This window comes from Rosa chinensis, chromosome 5 (genome assembly GCF_002994745.2).
Source record: "Rosa chinensis cultivar Old Blush chromosome 5, RchiOBHm-V2, whole genome shotgun sequence".
Taxonomy (NCBI): Eukaryota; Viridiplantae; Streptophyta; class Magnoliopsida; order Rosales; family Rosaceae; genus Rosa; species Rosa chinensis.
In genome coordinates this window covers 59,333,080-59,349,841 of record NC_037092.1, presented here as the reverse complement: position 1 = coordinate 59,349,841, position 16,762 = coordinate 59,333,080, and the positions used below count along the sequence as shown (strand labels likewise).

Here is a 16,762-nt window from a genome sequence, read left to right as displayed (position 1 = left end):
ATATTTCAAATCAAATTTTATAGGTAGGTTAAATGTCCAAAACGGACATCTATATATTAGAAGGAAAAAAAAATTGAATCACGCCTATATTCTTTTTTACGTCTCTTCTTCTAAACCCTGGACGTTGTAATACATCTTTCTTCTCCACACTTCATCATATCAATTTCGACCATTGACATGGATTCTTAAGACCTCGCTCAACAATCTTCAATTATGTCGTGTTTGGATGAAATAATTATAAATTCTTGAGAAATTTTAAAACGATGAAATCTACCACTCCATCAATTAGAATTCCATAAATTGCAATTTCCATTGTTTGGTTGTACTTATTCAAAATTTGAAATGTGTAATAATTTAAGAAGATTTAAAACAAGTTAAAATATTGAAAACGAAAATGACCTTGTTTTGGAAACTAATAAAGTAAGAAAAGTAAACTTTTGTAAGGAAATTCGAAATGATACATATTTTGATGGAAATTGAAGTGAAGAATTCAGACAATCAATTCATTCGTTTCTTTCCATAGAGAAATTCATAATTTCCAAGTATAGAATGTCAAATGAGATAATTCAAGTTAAGAAGTTATGAACTGCTTATTTTCATTTTAAATATCATCTCTTTTTCCTTTCATCCAAACACACTGTAAAGGTGTGTGTTCTTCATCTTGTTTTTTTTTTTTTTTTTTGAAAGGGGTCCAAACCTAGCCAAGCTAGGAGGCTCATCCCCACGCCTGACTTATTATATTAGAATTATTAGAATGCGTCGAGGGGGACATAAAACCTTGACCTTGAGCATCAAAACAAAAGTCATCGTAAAGTACATCCTGAATAATAACAGGAGACTCATCTAACCAAACATCAGAAAAATAATTAAAAGTAGCAAGGTATGCCAATCTTGTTTATTATTCTCATGTTTAAAGATTTGAAGGGAACAGTAATAAATCTTTAAGGATTTCCCAATATTTAACACAAGTAATCAATATGGGCATTTACAAAACGTCAACCTATACTGATCATACTAAATAGTAGCCTTAATATAGTCAAATAATAGAATATTTCATGATTTTTGAGATTAAGGGTATTTTAGGTATTTTGGGTTGTGTATTTAGTAAAATATTAGAATGGTAAATTAAATGAGTGGTGTATTGAGAATGGGGTGTATATTAAGTAATTGGGGGTGTGTATTTAAAATTTCTCATAATATACTAGTATGTATACATTATCCGAGTCCAATAATATATTGATAATATATCTTAATACTATATTTCAGGGTATAGTAGTTTATTACATAGTGGGCAGATTAGCATATGATAGATTATGCATATGATACTAATTAGATACAATTAGCCATATAGTTCATGTCAACTATTAACCATATAGCACATGATATATCTAAATTATATGTATTACTATAATACATTTTTCCACAGAGCTTATGTGGCTAGTCACCTTTTAGAGCCTAGGCAGGGCCTTGGCGGCTGCCTAGAGGGAATTTTAGAATACTGATATATATATATATATATATATATATATATATATATATTTTTTTTTTTTTAATTTTATGGGAGAATTTTTCGAACAGTACATGAACTAAAGGCCACTGTGAATTAACGTTCCTCACTTTACACTAATTACACTTTAGTACATGGACTATAAAACCCGACTACATTTAAATACACGCCGTTAATGACTTCGTTAGTTGGCATGCCACCTGGCATATTTTCAAGGGTAAAGTTGTCTCTTCATCTTTTTACTGTATGCACCCATCTCTCTCTCTCTCTCTCTCCCCTACCTTGGGCACCCAGCGCTCTATGTCTCTCTCTCTCCCCGACTGTTCTGTACGTCTTCTTCATCTGTTCTCTTCTTCTTCTTCTTTTTTTCTAGCTAGATAGAAACAGTTTCTCATCAAGCGCTGAAACAAAAAGCAACCACCTTGTTAATCACAACAATCACAACCCCAGAAGCTAAACCCTATAAACCCCAAATTGAAATTTCGATTCAACACTTGCTCTGAGACATATCATAGATTTGAGACTTGATGGCCATGAGCAGAGGCTTCTTGGGATTGGAGCCATCATACTACTTCAGCTTATCGGCGGTGATCTCACTAAGCTGGACCGAAGGCGGCAGAGATTGCATCTTCTCCAAGTTCCTGGGCAACTGGTGGGTCTAGGACGAGCCAAAAAGCCCAGAAAGCACATGGTAAGCGGTGACGAGCAGAAACACGAATCGGGTCCAGAAACAGGTTCATCCACTTAAAGAAGAAACTAAGGATCTTAAATAATCAAGGAAGATATCTGATCTGGAAATGAAGGATGATGATGGCCTTTCGACGATGACGGCTGCCGGCACAAAGGATAGCTCTGATTCGAGCCTAGTACTCGGGAAAGGCAAGTACAAGTTCTGGGCATTGGCGGCATTTTGGTCAATGTTCACCGGCACTGTCATGCTCCTGTGGTCCGCCAGGAACCTTAATCACTTCTCCGGCGTCATTGATTTCCCTATCCATAACGATCTGGATGTCCTTGTGAGTCCCTCGAATTTTCTCATCTTGTTTATGGGGATTTAGGTTTTGTGGATTGTGATTGGTTGAGTTAGATCTCTGTGATTTGGGGGTGTTGCAGAAATTGGAGGAGAGGGAGATGGTGGTGTGATCAGTCGTGGCAATAAGAACGAGGAGAAGAAGAAGAGGTTGAGAGAGAGGGAAGAGAGAGAGAGAGAGAGAGAGAGAGAGAGAGAGAATACCAAACTGCCATTTGAAAAATTAAAAATGACTCAAGATTAACGGTGTTATTAATGACATGTACAATTATTGAGTCAAGTTTTATAGTCTATAGGTACCAAAGTGTAATTAGTGTAAAGTGAGGAACGTTAATTCACAGTGACCTTTAGTTCATGTACTGTTCGAAAAAATCTCCCTTATTATATATATAAGGTAGGTTATTATTTTCATACATTACACATGAATGGAAGGCAAAGATAGTTTACTAACTTTATTACTATATATTTGTTCTATTTTTTTGATGAAATATGACAATTCTTTTATTGATAAGTGGAATCATACATAACGATTTACGAGGTGGGGCTGACAAAAAAACCATTACCTCAACAATTCAACCTTTTAAAAAAAGAATGAAGCTCATCCAAAAAAGTTTTAATTTTTCCATGGAAAATCAAAGAGTCACAGATGAACCGAACGTCCTTGGCGTCATATCTCAAGCAATAGGTGAGGAAGGTTCATTTGCTATTAGCATAATGTCACTTCCCTCATCCACCTCCTCCATAGCATTTGCGAACACATCTTCAGTATCACTTACAACCTTAGACCCCTCTGCAGGTTCGTTGGCACGCTCAACCATTGCCAAAGCATTGGTCCCAGATTTCCCAGTCACCTTTGGAAACCTAGTGCTTCTAGGTTTAGGACCCTTGGGCTTATATTTGTTCTTGCTTCCTTTCAGTCTTCCTCTCGTCTTTGTTGGAGAGATATGAATCACTCCATTCTCATTAGGTAAATCAAAGTCATCATCCACCTCCAAGGAATTGTCAAGCAGCATGGTGTCCGTCTTGGCCTTTTTCCTGGCTCAGATCAACTCAAAAGGAGGGGTTTGTCGCACTTCCAATTTACTTGAAACTTCCAAAGATTTGCCCATTGTCTCTCAGCTGGTAATCCCCAGCTAGGGATTGCCTACAGATCGGATAACAAGAACCCCACCATTTTGATTAATGAGGTAAGAGCTGGTGAGGCTTCAGTGGTGTTACCTGAAAGGTTGCTATGCTTCACAGAGAAGAGAGTCACCCCAAGGAAATTGGGCTACTGCATAAGAGCATCCCTGTTCAGTGCGAAGAGTACCATCCCTACCCTGAGACTTCTTACGCTTCGTCAGATCATGCATCAGTGGAAGCTCTGATCCCAGAACCTTCAGACCCTTATCCTTGTTGCCATGCAACACTGCCGGTAAGACCACCTTGTCTCCAGCCCCTACAGACGGAACATTAGGGTTTCCAGAAACCTTAGGACCATGTAGTACTACATCGACTTTCTTCAAAATAGCCAGACCTGGTCCCAGTGGCGCTGAAACCGTAGGCACCTCCAACCCCCTAGATTTTTCCGCTTGCATCGTCATGAACAGATCGCACCCTTCCACTCCATGAAATAACCAGCCACAACCCTTATAGAGGTCCTTGATCCTATCATACCCCAGATCCACATCAACTGCAATTCTAGCCATAAACCTAAATGTTCTCGATGACCACAAGCGTTGCTTCAGGTCAAGAATGATGAGAGTAATATTTGCTATGTTTTTAATGTTATTCTCTCTACATTTTATTTAGTTATTCTCTTAACATTATCATTTCTAACCTAGTTTTTGTTTTTAGGTAGCTTTGAGTCCAAAAATGGAAGGCAAGGAGTTATTTGAGCAGAAATGACAAGAAATGGAGAAATGAAGTTTTCCCAATCTTACTAGAAGAAGGAATCCTAAGGCAACTAGGAATGAGCTCGTGGAAATGATGATCAGAAATGAGAAATGACAGAATCCCAGTTAGACAAGGCCATTCCTGCTAGGAAAATGAAACATAACATGACTAGGAGTCCCTGTTGCACTAGGAGAGCTCAGAAAGGTTCCAGAACATCTCAGAAATGAAGAGTACTAATTAGATTAGGAAACCTGATTGCATTAGAAGTCCTGATGATATTAGGATACATAGGAAGGCTAGGAGATGTTGTGGCTTCAAGATGACTCAAGAATGTTCTAGAATGTCCAAGTTTGCGTCACATATGAAGATGGGCTTCGAAATTGTCCAAGAGAAGAAGCCTGGCCCAAAGATTGAAGCATGTGACTTGCATGTGAGTTTCTAGAAGCATCATTGACGTCAAGAGGAGTCCTTGTCCCATCTTTATTGCTTTTTGCCATGAGAAATACAAGGAATATCTAAAAGATTTCGGCAAACATTAATTTGGGAGAGTTTTAGAGAATATCTACTTCGTGTGAATTATGGAAAAGAAAATAAAAAGAATAAATATTGAGATAGGTTTCCTGATTACGTGCGAGTTGAATGAAGACCATTTTGAGGGAAGATGCATGATAATTTCGGCAATGAAGATTATAAAGAAGATTCAAGATTATTCTCTACTTCTCACAGAATATTTTGATTGGTTGAATGATGTCATTGAAGTAGATTTCGACCTTGATACCTTGACTAGCCATGCAATATATAAAGGGACTATTGTGAGACGTTTCAACACACCACAAAATTTAGAATCAAAGTCACAATTCGTTCCCCTTCTTCTCCCATTATTTCGGCAACTCTTCCATTCTTCAAAGTTTAAGACCATGAAGCATCATCCTCTCCATTCAGGCATCCTTGCCGTGATCCTCATCCATTCCACCACCTTTGAAGCTTCTTGCGTCCTTGAAGAATTCAAAGTGTAACCATGAACACCTTTTTATTGTTTTCGGTTTTGATACTTTGTAAAACAAATTCTATATCAATTTCGATTTTGGTTTTTGTTTTTGTTTTATGGTTGTTGCGATTTCATGTGAGGATGAAGTTTTGATTTTAGATATGTAGTTTTCGAATACTATGAAGCATGTTTTAGGTTTTAGCAAGTTTTCAAAGTGTTAGTTGCCATTTCATGATGTTATGCATGTTTGTTGATTTTGTGCTTCAATCCCTTCATTTATTTGTTTATTGATCTTTGATTGATGAGCATGTAATTGAATCCATATTAAGATATGCTAGCGTTGTGGGTCTTAATAATTAAAGTGGAACACCTATAGTTCCTTAGGTAAATCAACAATGAGTCTTGCATGCTTGTATGGTGTTCCAACTTGTGTTCTTGGCTTGAATTGATCAAACTTCCATATGTGCTTAATGCGTTGATTGTGTTCTTGTTAGTGATTAGCTACCACTAGTAATTACATGCTTAATAGGGTTAACTATGGTGCGTTCATCTAGTTAATTTAATTAAGAGAAGTAAAAAGTACTTTGTATGCGTTCATCTTTGTTCTTGATTGGTTCCTTGCTATAACATGTTTTGATTCATGATTTGGACTTTGAAACCTTGCCAGCGTGTTAATAGTAGTTAATTCTATCTAATTTCGTTCCATCCATATAATTCTACTTGATTATGTGTTTTAATGTGTCACGTGTATATAGTTAGTTGTTAATTTAGAAAATGAAAATCATAAAATCCCCATTCTTTGTAAATCGTAAATAATGTATATATTCTTTGTTTTATTTTGTCGAGCATTTTATTTTGCAGGAATTAATAAAGTCCCTAATCCTCGGTTGAGAACGATACCCTACTTGCTCTTACTACATTGATAGGGTTTTAAATTGAGCACTAACTTTTGTGCAGATTGTCAGGTCAAAGGAGCACCAGGAACCACTGCACAGGGGAAGAGCATTGCAGGGTAGTCTGATCATAGCAGAGGAAACGACCCATCGATGATCCAATTAGGATAAGCGATTCATTCATCAGTAAACGCGGCGACAAAGGCTGTACTGTCACCCAAGTTTCCAAATATTGCAACTGGATTCCATCAATCTTAGACAAACCGTGGTACTCCCCTAGGAGGACCATATGACCATTGAAAAACCAAGGACCCCTATCAGAATCTTATTGCACTCTTCCTTGCATTGAAATTGGAACAGAAAAAGACCACTTCTAGCCGCCGATATAGCTAGGCGGTCTCCCAGACCCCAAATAGCAGAAAGGGTACCAGGGAGACCCTTGTCATCACTCTCCTTCCTTTGAATCAGACGACCAGCCAAGAAATGGCAGTCGTCCGCCACCGGCATCGAGCCCACTGCCCTGAAATCAACTACCACGTCCTCCGTCAGAGCCAATGCAGCCGCCAACCTTGAAGCCATGTCCTCCGCCATCACAGATTGAAGATGATGTTGCACGAAACCCTAGTTTTACAAATTGTGTTTCTCAACGCTAGGAAAGGCGGCTAGGTATTTTTAGATTGCACGAAACTTAATTAACCTATATATATTTGTTCTATAAATAAGGTACGCATGTTATTTTCAATTACAACCTAAAAAATTTGCGTAAATAAAGTACCTGATCCTTATAATAATTTTTCTAGTTAATTTGATTTTAGGTATGTATCTTATATATAGGAGGTTTACTTTTTATATATTTTCGTTTACAACCTAAATGTTGATAGTTTTCGTATGACACCTCTACATTAGTGTATTTTAGTTTATGATTTTGGTCAGAAGCAATGTTTCATGAGTTAATTAAATCTCTTGTCACTATAATCTTGGGCGGAAGTGGGTAAGAAATTTAGAAGCAATATTTCCTGAGGAGTTAAAGTCTCTCTTTGCTGTAATCTTTTGGTGGTAGTGGGTAAAAAATTGAGATGGATTTGAATGCCATAATTTGATAAATGAGCATCTCGATTATATATCTGCATTTGGACTATTAGGTTTTTAAATCTCCATTAATAAATTATTTTTACAAATTTCAGCTAAATTGGAAATTATTAAGATATTAAATTAAATCATTAAACAAACTAAATATGTGCAATTTGGAACTATTTAGGTTCATAATGGTAAATTATAATAAATGTATTGACGATTTTCAGTTCGATTGTACTATTCTATGTTATTATTTGTCCAGTTCTTATGGTAGCATTGAGCATATTGCTTGCCTTTCGACAATTGTATACTAAAGAACAAATGCAAAAATAGTGCGCTACTATACTAGAACCACTACAGATTCACACTTTTGAGCAAGCTAGCTCACTGGCAGACGCAGTGAAGGCCTAGTGAGGGTCATTGCCCCAAGTGTAATTTTTAGTTTTGATATACCAGCTTCACATCCTTTACATATTGATACTGTTTTTTTATTTTTTTAAAAGGGTCGGTGCGGCTGCCCTTACGCCTTATCCATTAATGAAACCATAGAATACATGAGGGGGACATAGTGCCTTACCCCAAATTACAATAATCACCAAGAGAATCACCTGAAATAATAACAGGTGTCTCACTAAAGGAAATGCATTATAATATGCACCATAGGCTACTCCATTCGCTTTACAATTGTGGTGACAAACCGGAAAGACAATGCTCATGTGGAGCCATAAGTTACTAATACTATCAGCTTTCCCAGTATGTTGCCACCAGAAATATAACCAGGTGACACTAAGTTTCATTCCGCCACTAGGAGGCTGCGACCATTTGACAAAGTAAAGAACTCGCCGCCTACCTAGAGCAGACATGGCACGCAAGGTGCACAGGCCGGGACAAAGCCCACATCTCCAAACAATGTAGTGTTCGGAACTTATTGAAAGCAGAAAATAAACTACAATTAAAAAAACAAAATAGCTGAATATTGATACTGTTTTGGACTTCTAGTTAAAACTTGTCCCCACTTTAAAGCAATATAATAAGCCCTAACTCTAGAGCTCTATTCAAGTGCGGACCTTTGTATATGAAAGTCTATAGGCTCAAACAAAATTTTGGCCCACATATATTAAACACAGAAATAGAATATTTCTTTCTCTATAGTAATTGACTTACATTAGCTAAATTTTTTTGAAGATTAGTTGTCACGGTTTGTTGATTGGCTATATCATAGAAGATTTTCATTTATATTTTTCCCTTTTTGCTTGGAAAATTTTGTTTATTTTGTTTTTGGGTATCTATGGAATATGGATGTTGTTTTTGGCGAGAAAGTATTCATACGACATATGACATATGCATACTATAATATTGACATTCATTGAAGTTTCATTTTGTGTGAAACAAAATTTCACCCCTTCACATATATAATCCTACATCCGCCATTGATCAAGCTATTCACTTTTGCATTAAGTACAAGGCATTAAGTAGCAGAACAGTAATACTATGTTCTACAAGGATCCAAAACAAAGATAAGAAATAGGCCGTTGATTATACTAGCTTACCATAATTGAATGAATCTAAAGTGAGTAGCACTTTAACCAATTCAGGAGCAATACTAGAGCCAAATCTATAATCACATTGGTTCCATTGATTTCTCACCCCCCACCAGAACAAAAGTCTCATGATAAGAACAGATTTTTTCCAGCTTCTTATTGAAGTCCACATATCAGTGGAGTGGCATTCTCCAACATCATTTTGTTCCACTACTATAAACTAAAATCACAAAATAATGTCCTTATAAACAAACCAACCTGCTGAACTACACCGAGTTACTGGCTTTGCCAAATGGTCGTGAGCTCATCTCCTTGCTAAATGTTTGGTCTTTGAACCACAGTTGGCTCTGGCATGGTCATTTGGTTTGATGAACCATGATCATTTGGTTTGACATGCAGAGGGAAAACATTTGGTTTGATATGCAGAGGGACAATCTTTGTACTTAGAGTAGTTTTATTATGGCTAGTTTTCGTGTTGGATTTAATTGGTTATTTTATCACCAATTTGCTAGGCATTCATGTTAGGTTGCTTAAGACAGCAATTGGTGTTGGGGTTCTTTGCCCAATAACTACATTTTGCTTCTCCTACTCTTGTTTAAAAATTTTCAATGAATTTTGTCATCCTCAAGTTAAGGAAAAAAAAGAAAAACTTATTTTATCAAACAAAATCATATCTTGAAATTTGAATTATCAGTTAAATATTAACAAATTATGAAAATGATCAAATTAATTTACTTATCCAGTATCATTTATTAGTCTCTCGTTTCTAAATGAGAGCGGTCGTGCTTTGACTCGAGCAAGAAAAACTATATATTTAAAAAAGAATCATCCCCAAAACATTTTGAAAAAAGAGGGAAAACCTAAGCCTTCCACCTCTGTGTGCTCGTCTGAACCCGGCCGTAATGGCGCCGGACTCAAAATCAGCACCCCTACAACACCAGGAAGAAGAAGAACAACAACCGGAAGACCTCGACACACTTTCACACAACCCTTCTGCTCCGCCTGATGAGGTAACCTGACACCCCCCCTTCGTTTCATTTCAATTTTCTCGCTCTCCCTCAATTTCAATCACTCCGTGCAGTTCCTGTGAAATCTAAATTGAATTGGACTAGTCTAGAGGTCTGGCGTTTGAAATCCAAATCTGGTTTAATTTGTTAAGCAACTTCGAGCTGGGCACATAGTAGGTGGCTTTTCGATTTGTTCACTGCTAAATATGTATGCTGCATAGCTAGTGGCTTTGATTAGAAACTGATTTAGCCAACTAAATAGCAATCGCCCAGTACTGGGAATGTGGATTTTTGAATTCCAGGTGTTTGTTTATGTCAAAAGGATTCCACCATGTAACCTAGTCTCGATGTGTATCTCGTCATATTTGATTAAGCAAGAAAATATGTGTTGATGGCAAACCACATACTGCAGGCATGCACCTGCACGCCTACATATATAGAAGCATAAAGCATCGATGTTTGTGTAAGAGCTAGATTTCAGACATAGTTCGTCAACATAGTTTAATGATCGAAATGTTTTCTGTGCATACATTGCAGTTATTCGACATCTCAACTACAGTAGATCCGAGTTATGTGATCTCTCTGATACGGAAACTTCTACCAGCTAATGGCAGTAATAATCCCAACTATCGCGGTGATGTTTCCTGTGGCCCCGTGCAAGGATTAAATGTTGATGACATGGAAAAAAGTGCTCTAACTCGCTCTGGTGTTCCACCCCCATCAACGGACACATCTGAGAGCATGGAAATTAATGACGATTTTAATGAAAATGCTACCCATGAAGGAGAAAGTGAGGCGGAACAGCCTCGTCATAGTGTGCCGGTGGGAGAAGAGGCTTGGGAAGAGTATGGTTGCATATTATGGGATCTTTCTGCAAGTAAAACTCATGCAGAACTCATGGTGTGTGGGATTTTAGTCGTCCTTGCTGATATCTTTTGTTCTTTTATGTTGATTTTTGTGGATACAATATTATCAATTGTGAAAAAGTGGAATCGAGTAATAGAAAGATAAGCTCATAAGATGAAATAACCAGAAACTGTAACCTTAATTTTTGTTGTCCCAGTGATGAAGCTTATATGGCATGATATTTGGTGACACTTAACAACTAGTTAATGATGAAGTCAATTGCTAGTTTATCATTTTTGGCATAGCTTCTGGCTTGCTTATCGGTCAGCACTGATAGATATTTGTAGAGAATATCATATGCAATGGCAACAATGTTTGAGTTTTCGGAAATTGCAGATTTGATGTCCTAGCTATACATGTAACTATCTGTTTAATTTTTATTTTTATCTAAACTTGTACTGTTGCATTTATTGGGCTAGAACATAAACATATCTGTGCAGGTGCAGAACCTTGTACTTGAAGTGCTGTTAGCAAACCTTATGGTTTCACAATCCGTTCGTACTACGGTTAGACACATTCTTCTTCTTCTAGGGTATCCTTTTGATGTTTTGAGTCGACCTCCCCCCACTCTTTGTGAAAATTAGTGTTACTTATAACTAGGCATTTTTTCAAGATGTATTTGCTATATTCCAGGAAATTGGTCTCGGAATCATTGGAAACCTTGCCTGTCATGAAGTTCCCATGAAACATATAGTCTCTACTAATGGATTAATTGAATTCATTGTGGATCAGATGTTTCTGGATGATGCTCAATGCTTATGTGAAGTCTGCAGGTAATATAGAGGTTTCATCTATAATTTCTATTGAATTTATTATATTTTTGGTACCAATGGGCATATGGCCTGGATATTTTGTACTATACATCCATGTTCTATTATGTGGTGTCCTGTGTATATAGTCAGAGTTCTGCTGTTGTCTTCCAGTACTTGTTGGCTCAGCAAGGAAATTTTACCTCGAACTTCATTTTTTCTCATATTACTACAAACTATTATCTGTGTGGTATGCAAGGACTAAACATAGGCTATCTTTCATTTCGTCTTGTGAATGTTACATGCTTTAATCATTTCTAGTTATTTTGATTTAAGAATGCATACCATGAACTCTTATTTGTCTACAGTTTTATAGGTCTAATTAGCGTTATGATCATGATATCTCTGTCTCTTTATCTCTTCATGTTGTCATTTTATAAACCATTTCCATGTCCTGCAAGATGATAAGTGATTTTTTAGGTGAGATCTTAAATATGCTTCATGTACGAACATGTACTGTATCATACTTTCACTGTCAGGTATGCTTACAAACCATGCTTACAGTTATTTTATTGATGCAGACTGTTAACTGTGGGTCTTCAAAGTAGTGAAGGCGTTACTTGGGCTGAGGCATTGCAGTCGGAACATTATCTGACCCACATTTTATGGATTGCAGAAAATAGCTTGAACACACAGCTTATAGAAAAGGTAGGAGCTATCATATAAATTGCGTATATCTTTTTATAGCCCCTGTGAAATCATTTGGCTGTTTTCTTTTATACCGTTGCAATTTCCTCCTGGCACTTGTGATGTTTCTCTCTTTCTAATGAGTATAAAGTAACAGTGTATGGAAAATTACCATTACATTACTGTTCACAAACCACAGTGACGTTGATAAGTGCCAAGTCTGTTTTATGGTGTGGGAATTTGGGATTGCTTGTTAATCACAATATGGATGAATAAATCTGGAAAGTGGGTTATTTTAGTTAGCTTTAGTTATTAGTAATTATTATAATTTATTTTCTTTTACTTAGTAGAGCTAATGTTTTGAACAATAAATTGTCCAACTGATGGACTATTGACCAAACAATTTCTGATAATTGTGTAAAGTTTTGAAATTGATATCAGTTTTAATGAATTTCATATTTTTATAATATTAAATAGTATAGGGTACCAGAAGTCTTCACACCAGCTAGCTAGATTATTCTGAAGCCGATAAGAAAATTGCTAGGGTCTATATCGTGCAGAAAACAGCAGTTCCTTTATGGTCATAATTAGAGGGCTAAAGACTGTAATACATATAAATGAGTCACTTTCAAACTTTTTACTTTTCTGTTCTGGAAGTTGAAGGTCATTACTGTGTTACTAACTTTCTTTCATTCCTTTTTTTCAATATTTATTTTTCTTAATATTATTATAACTATTCTTTCAACAGAGTGCTGAACTATTGTTAGCGATCATCGAAAGTTCGCAGGATGTTATGCATATTCTCTTACCACCATTGATGAAGCTGGGCTTAGCAAGTCTATTAATAAATCTCTTGGATATTGAAACAAGCAAATTAATGAGTGAAAGAGCTCCTGAAAGGTGTGTAGACACTGTCGAAGCAATTTGCTGAATGTCTCAATTGTTTTTGGATTTATGTCATTAATTTTCTGACATCAGTATTTTGACCATTGGTAATAAATATTCCCAGTTTTCACTGATGATATCATTGTCTTGCATTAGTTTAGACACTTTTGATGATCATGATTCAGCAACTTATGGTCTTGTGTGGATGTTTCTATATAAAATGTAATTGCAGTCTATAACCTATCCCAAAAAATTTTAAGATTGATATGATAAATATTCATTTCTCTACAATTCCAGGTACCCAATTCTTGATGTAGTTCTTCGTGCCATTGAAGCTCTTTCTGTTATTGATGATCATTCCCAGGACATCTGTTTAGACAAGGATCTCTTTCAGCTGGTTTGTGCCTTGCTCAAGTTCCCTGATAAAGTTGAGGTACAATTTATGTCACTCGGAAATATGAAGTATGAGTAAACTTATAAATGTCATAGTGATGAAGTTGTTAGTGATGCTGTTTCTTTTAGTGCTTCCAGATAATGATATGGCAATTGGTAGTTTGCTGAACTTTTTTTAATTCTTGATAGTGTACTCCAACTTTAACATACAGGATTAACATTTTTAGCTATTTGTATAAGTTATTATAAGCTCCCCTTTCTTGAAAATATATTCTAAAAGGATATTCAACAACAATGAGTTCTCTTTGATGTTTGATTCCACAAATAGGTAAGATTTGTAGTTATCTTCCAAAATAAGAAAAAACCTTGTATACAGTATTTGTCTTTTTGAATAAGAGTATGAACAAGAAAATAAGGTACTTGAAAATAAAGAAAATGGTATACTAGAGAGAGGTGTGGTTTTTAGTGAAGTTGATGACCATTTGATAACTGAATCCCTTCTCAAAGTAGGAGCCAAAGTTTTGTTAACTAGAGAGAGGTGTGGTGTTTCAAATTGTGGATGTTAAATGTTGTTAAACCCAAGAAAATCATAAAGAATAAATTACCGAAACATGCTAAGTTGATGCTGTATTTTCTAATACTTCGCCAGTTTGTCAGATGGTAGATCAAAAAGGTATAAGGTGATACAGTGATAGACAGTTAACAAATTTTTTTTTATTGTAGGTTGCAAACTCTTGTGTTACAGCTGTAGTTCTAGTTGCAAATATTCTTTCAGACGTACCTACTCTAGCATCAGAGTTATCACATGGTAAATTGTTTTAATTCTTTATCCACTTTTTCTCTGTAGCATCATCTGCTTTTAGTTTAATAACACTTGATGAAGTGAAATCACGCTCTGTATTCGTCCAGATATGCTTTTCTTACAGGGTCTGCTTGATGTGTTTCCCTTTACTTCGGATGACTCAGAAGCAAGGAGTGCACTGTGGAACATCATTGCAAGGTTACTGGTTCGACTTCCAGAAAATGAAATGAGCTCATCAACTATCCAGCAGTATGTTTTGGTTCTGGTTAGCAAATCTGATGTGATTGAAGATGATCTTCTTGACTGCCAGTTAGGTGGCTTAGGATTAAAGGCTAGAACTACAGCTGTATCCTGTTCTGTGAATTTTTTGTTGAACTTGCAGTTAAAATGCAATAAAGTTGGCAGTTTGAATCTTATTCCAGCAATATCTAAGGTCAATACTGCTTCACTTCTCAAGTCCTGTCTTGCAATATATTTGGTTTTCCTTTATTTTTGCTACAGCTCAGAAGGATCATCAGTATTTTAAACCAGTGGACTGCTTCAAAAGATTATGCCAAGGAGAATGAAAATAATATAAACATCGATAGATTGTTGGATTGCTGCTGCAAACATTCTGAGTAAGCTAAGCGTCTTTACTTTCGACCTTGTTTGTTTAATGCTTTTAAGAGTTTCCAAATACATCTTGGTGTAAATTCTCCTTTTTTGTTTAATGCTTTTCTCCCGCTGTACCTCTTTTTTAATTTTTTTTTTCCCTTTTGGCTTAACAGCAATTTTACTTTATATCACTTCCTTTGGCGTCCTATGTTCTGGGTAAGTAGTTGATGGGAGAAAAATAAAGGTGTCCATGGCATACATGTGTAGATCCAAATTTTTTAGTGAAGGATCTGGATATCCCATGGCATCATTCTTTCAAGGAGAGATGGAAACATTATAAAGCACTGACTTAGAATTTGGCGAGAGATGAAATATCATAAAGCTATGATTTAGGTTTAGGATATGGGAACACTGTTTGACACGAGCATTTGATAGGGTAAAACATGAGATGTTTCCATTTTCCATGGGATGTGAGAGATTACGCAAGAGATGTTTCAGTGAGATTCTGAAATAGTAGGACAAGCTAGAATATTTATTAAAAAGAAATCAGTTTGATTCAATGTTGGATTTCTGTTTAATGTACTTCAAAAGTCAAACTAAAACATTTTGTAGGAAATGATTTGAATTAACAATTTTGTCCTTGCATCCTTATTGATTCGAGTAGTATATGGATTATTCCTTTTTCCACGTTACCTTACCTTACAACCTATTGTTCTGACTTGTTCTACCCAAGCTGAATAGAATTGCGAACATGTCTGGGGAGGAGTCAGAAAGAGATTAGGTCCTACCTCAAGAATTTGATACCTTCTAATTTCTGATCATAATATTTGAGAGCTCATACTTGGCAGTCAGTCAGGTGTATGCTTAGTGGTAATAAAACCAGAAGATATTGAGAAATCATTTTCTGCATATCTGACATAGTTGCCTACTTTCTTGGCATATCTGACATAGTTGCTTACTCTCTTGCTGGCCTGTTTGCCTTTATAAAGAGTGATATGAATTTGGAATTCAAATGTTATGTCTGGGATGTAGTTCTAAATTTTTGGTTAATATTAGATTCAATTTGATGGTGGTTAATGTTTCATGGACTAATTCTGTTGCATTGCTCTCAGAGATGTACCATCTACAGTTTCTCATGACATGGACCTCAAAGAATAGATGCTAGCAGGGAAAGGTACTGCTTAAAATATCAGAAACCCATTTCTTTTGACGCCAACAAATAAAGGAATACAAGTTGTGAGAACAATGACCAAGAAAGAAGTGGTGAGAACAACATTGCCAGAGAGCGTAACTGCACCACAAACGCCAAAGGATCTTTTGAGTTCATATTTTCTACTTTTCTGAAGCAAGGAAAGGTGAGACAATTTCTTATGGCACGATAGGAGGTACCTGTATCTGATGTTGTATACCAGCCATATTAGGGAACGAAGTAATCGAAGCTAGGCAGAGTGATATTATTGTAGGTGGTTATGGTGTATGCAAACCATAACTAAACATACATGTATGTATGCTGTTTCCTTGCATCACCACTGAGGCACTGATAGGAGATGATCATGTAAAGGGATGAATGAATCCTAGTAAACATTTATATATTATGCTGTTTTCCTTTGAGACTGAACGTCATGGAATCCAAAAACTAAAACCCTCGGCAAAAGCTCCCCATCTCTATTGCTATCAATTGATGTTTGACTTGCACAAATCCATGCTTTCAGCTATATGTACCAATTCCAAGTGGTTTTGCAAAGCTAGATAAATGCTGATATAATGAACTTTGAAGGCTACAAGCTAAGAGTTAATTAATTACTTCAATCAGTCTCCAGTTCTATATGAA

The 16,762-nt window shown here is 36.2% G+C and overlaps 1 protein-coding gene across 7 annotated transcripts; it reads left to right on the top strand.

Annotated features, from left to right (window-relative positions):
* The first annotated feature begins 9,703 nt into the window (after window positions 1-9,703).
* On the top strand, window positions 9,704-16,609 carry LOC112167999. Of its 7 annotated transcripts, none has more exons than XM_040519466.1 (12): window positions 9,704-9,918; window positions 10,453-10,667; window positions 10,731-10,815; window positions 11,241-11,327; window positions 11,455-11,594; window positions 12,152-12,278; window positions 13,006-13,157; window positions 13,440-13,575; window positions 14,259-14,343; window positions 14,445-14,683; window positions 14,839-14,954; window positions 16,044-16,609. In XM_040519466.1, exons 1-12 carry the CDS (start codon window positions 9,811-9,813, stop codon window positions 16,087-16,089), a joined length of 1,536 nt encoding a protein of 511 aa, XP_040375400.1. In that variant the 5' UTR covers window positions 9,704-9,810; the 3' UTR covers window positions 16,090-16,609. The 7 variants fall into 7 exon arrangements, with proteins under 7 accessions (XP_040375400.1, XP_040375403.1, XP_040375402.1 ...); XM_040519467.1 differs by having other exon boundaries at window positions 9,705-9,918; window positions 11,262-11,327; XM_040519469.1 differs by having other exon boundaries at window positions 10,453-10,815; window positions 11,262-11,327; window positions 11,554-11,594.
* Window positions 16,610-16,762: the final 153 nt, after the last annotated feature.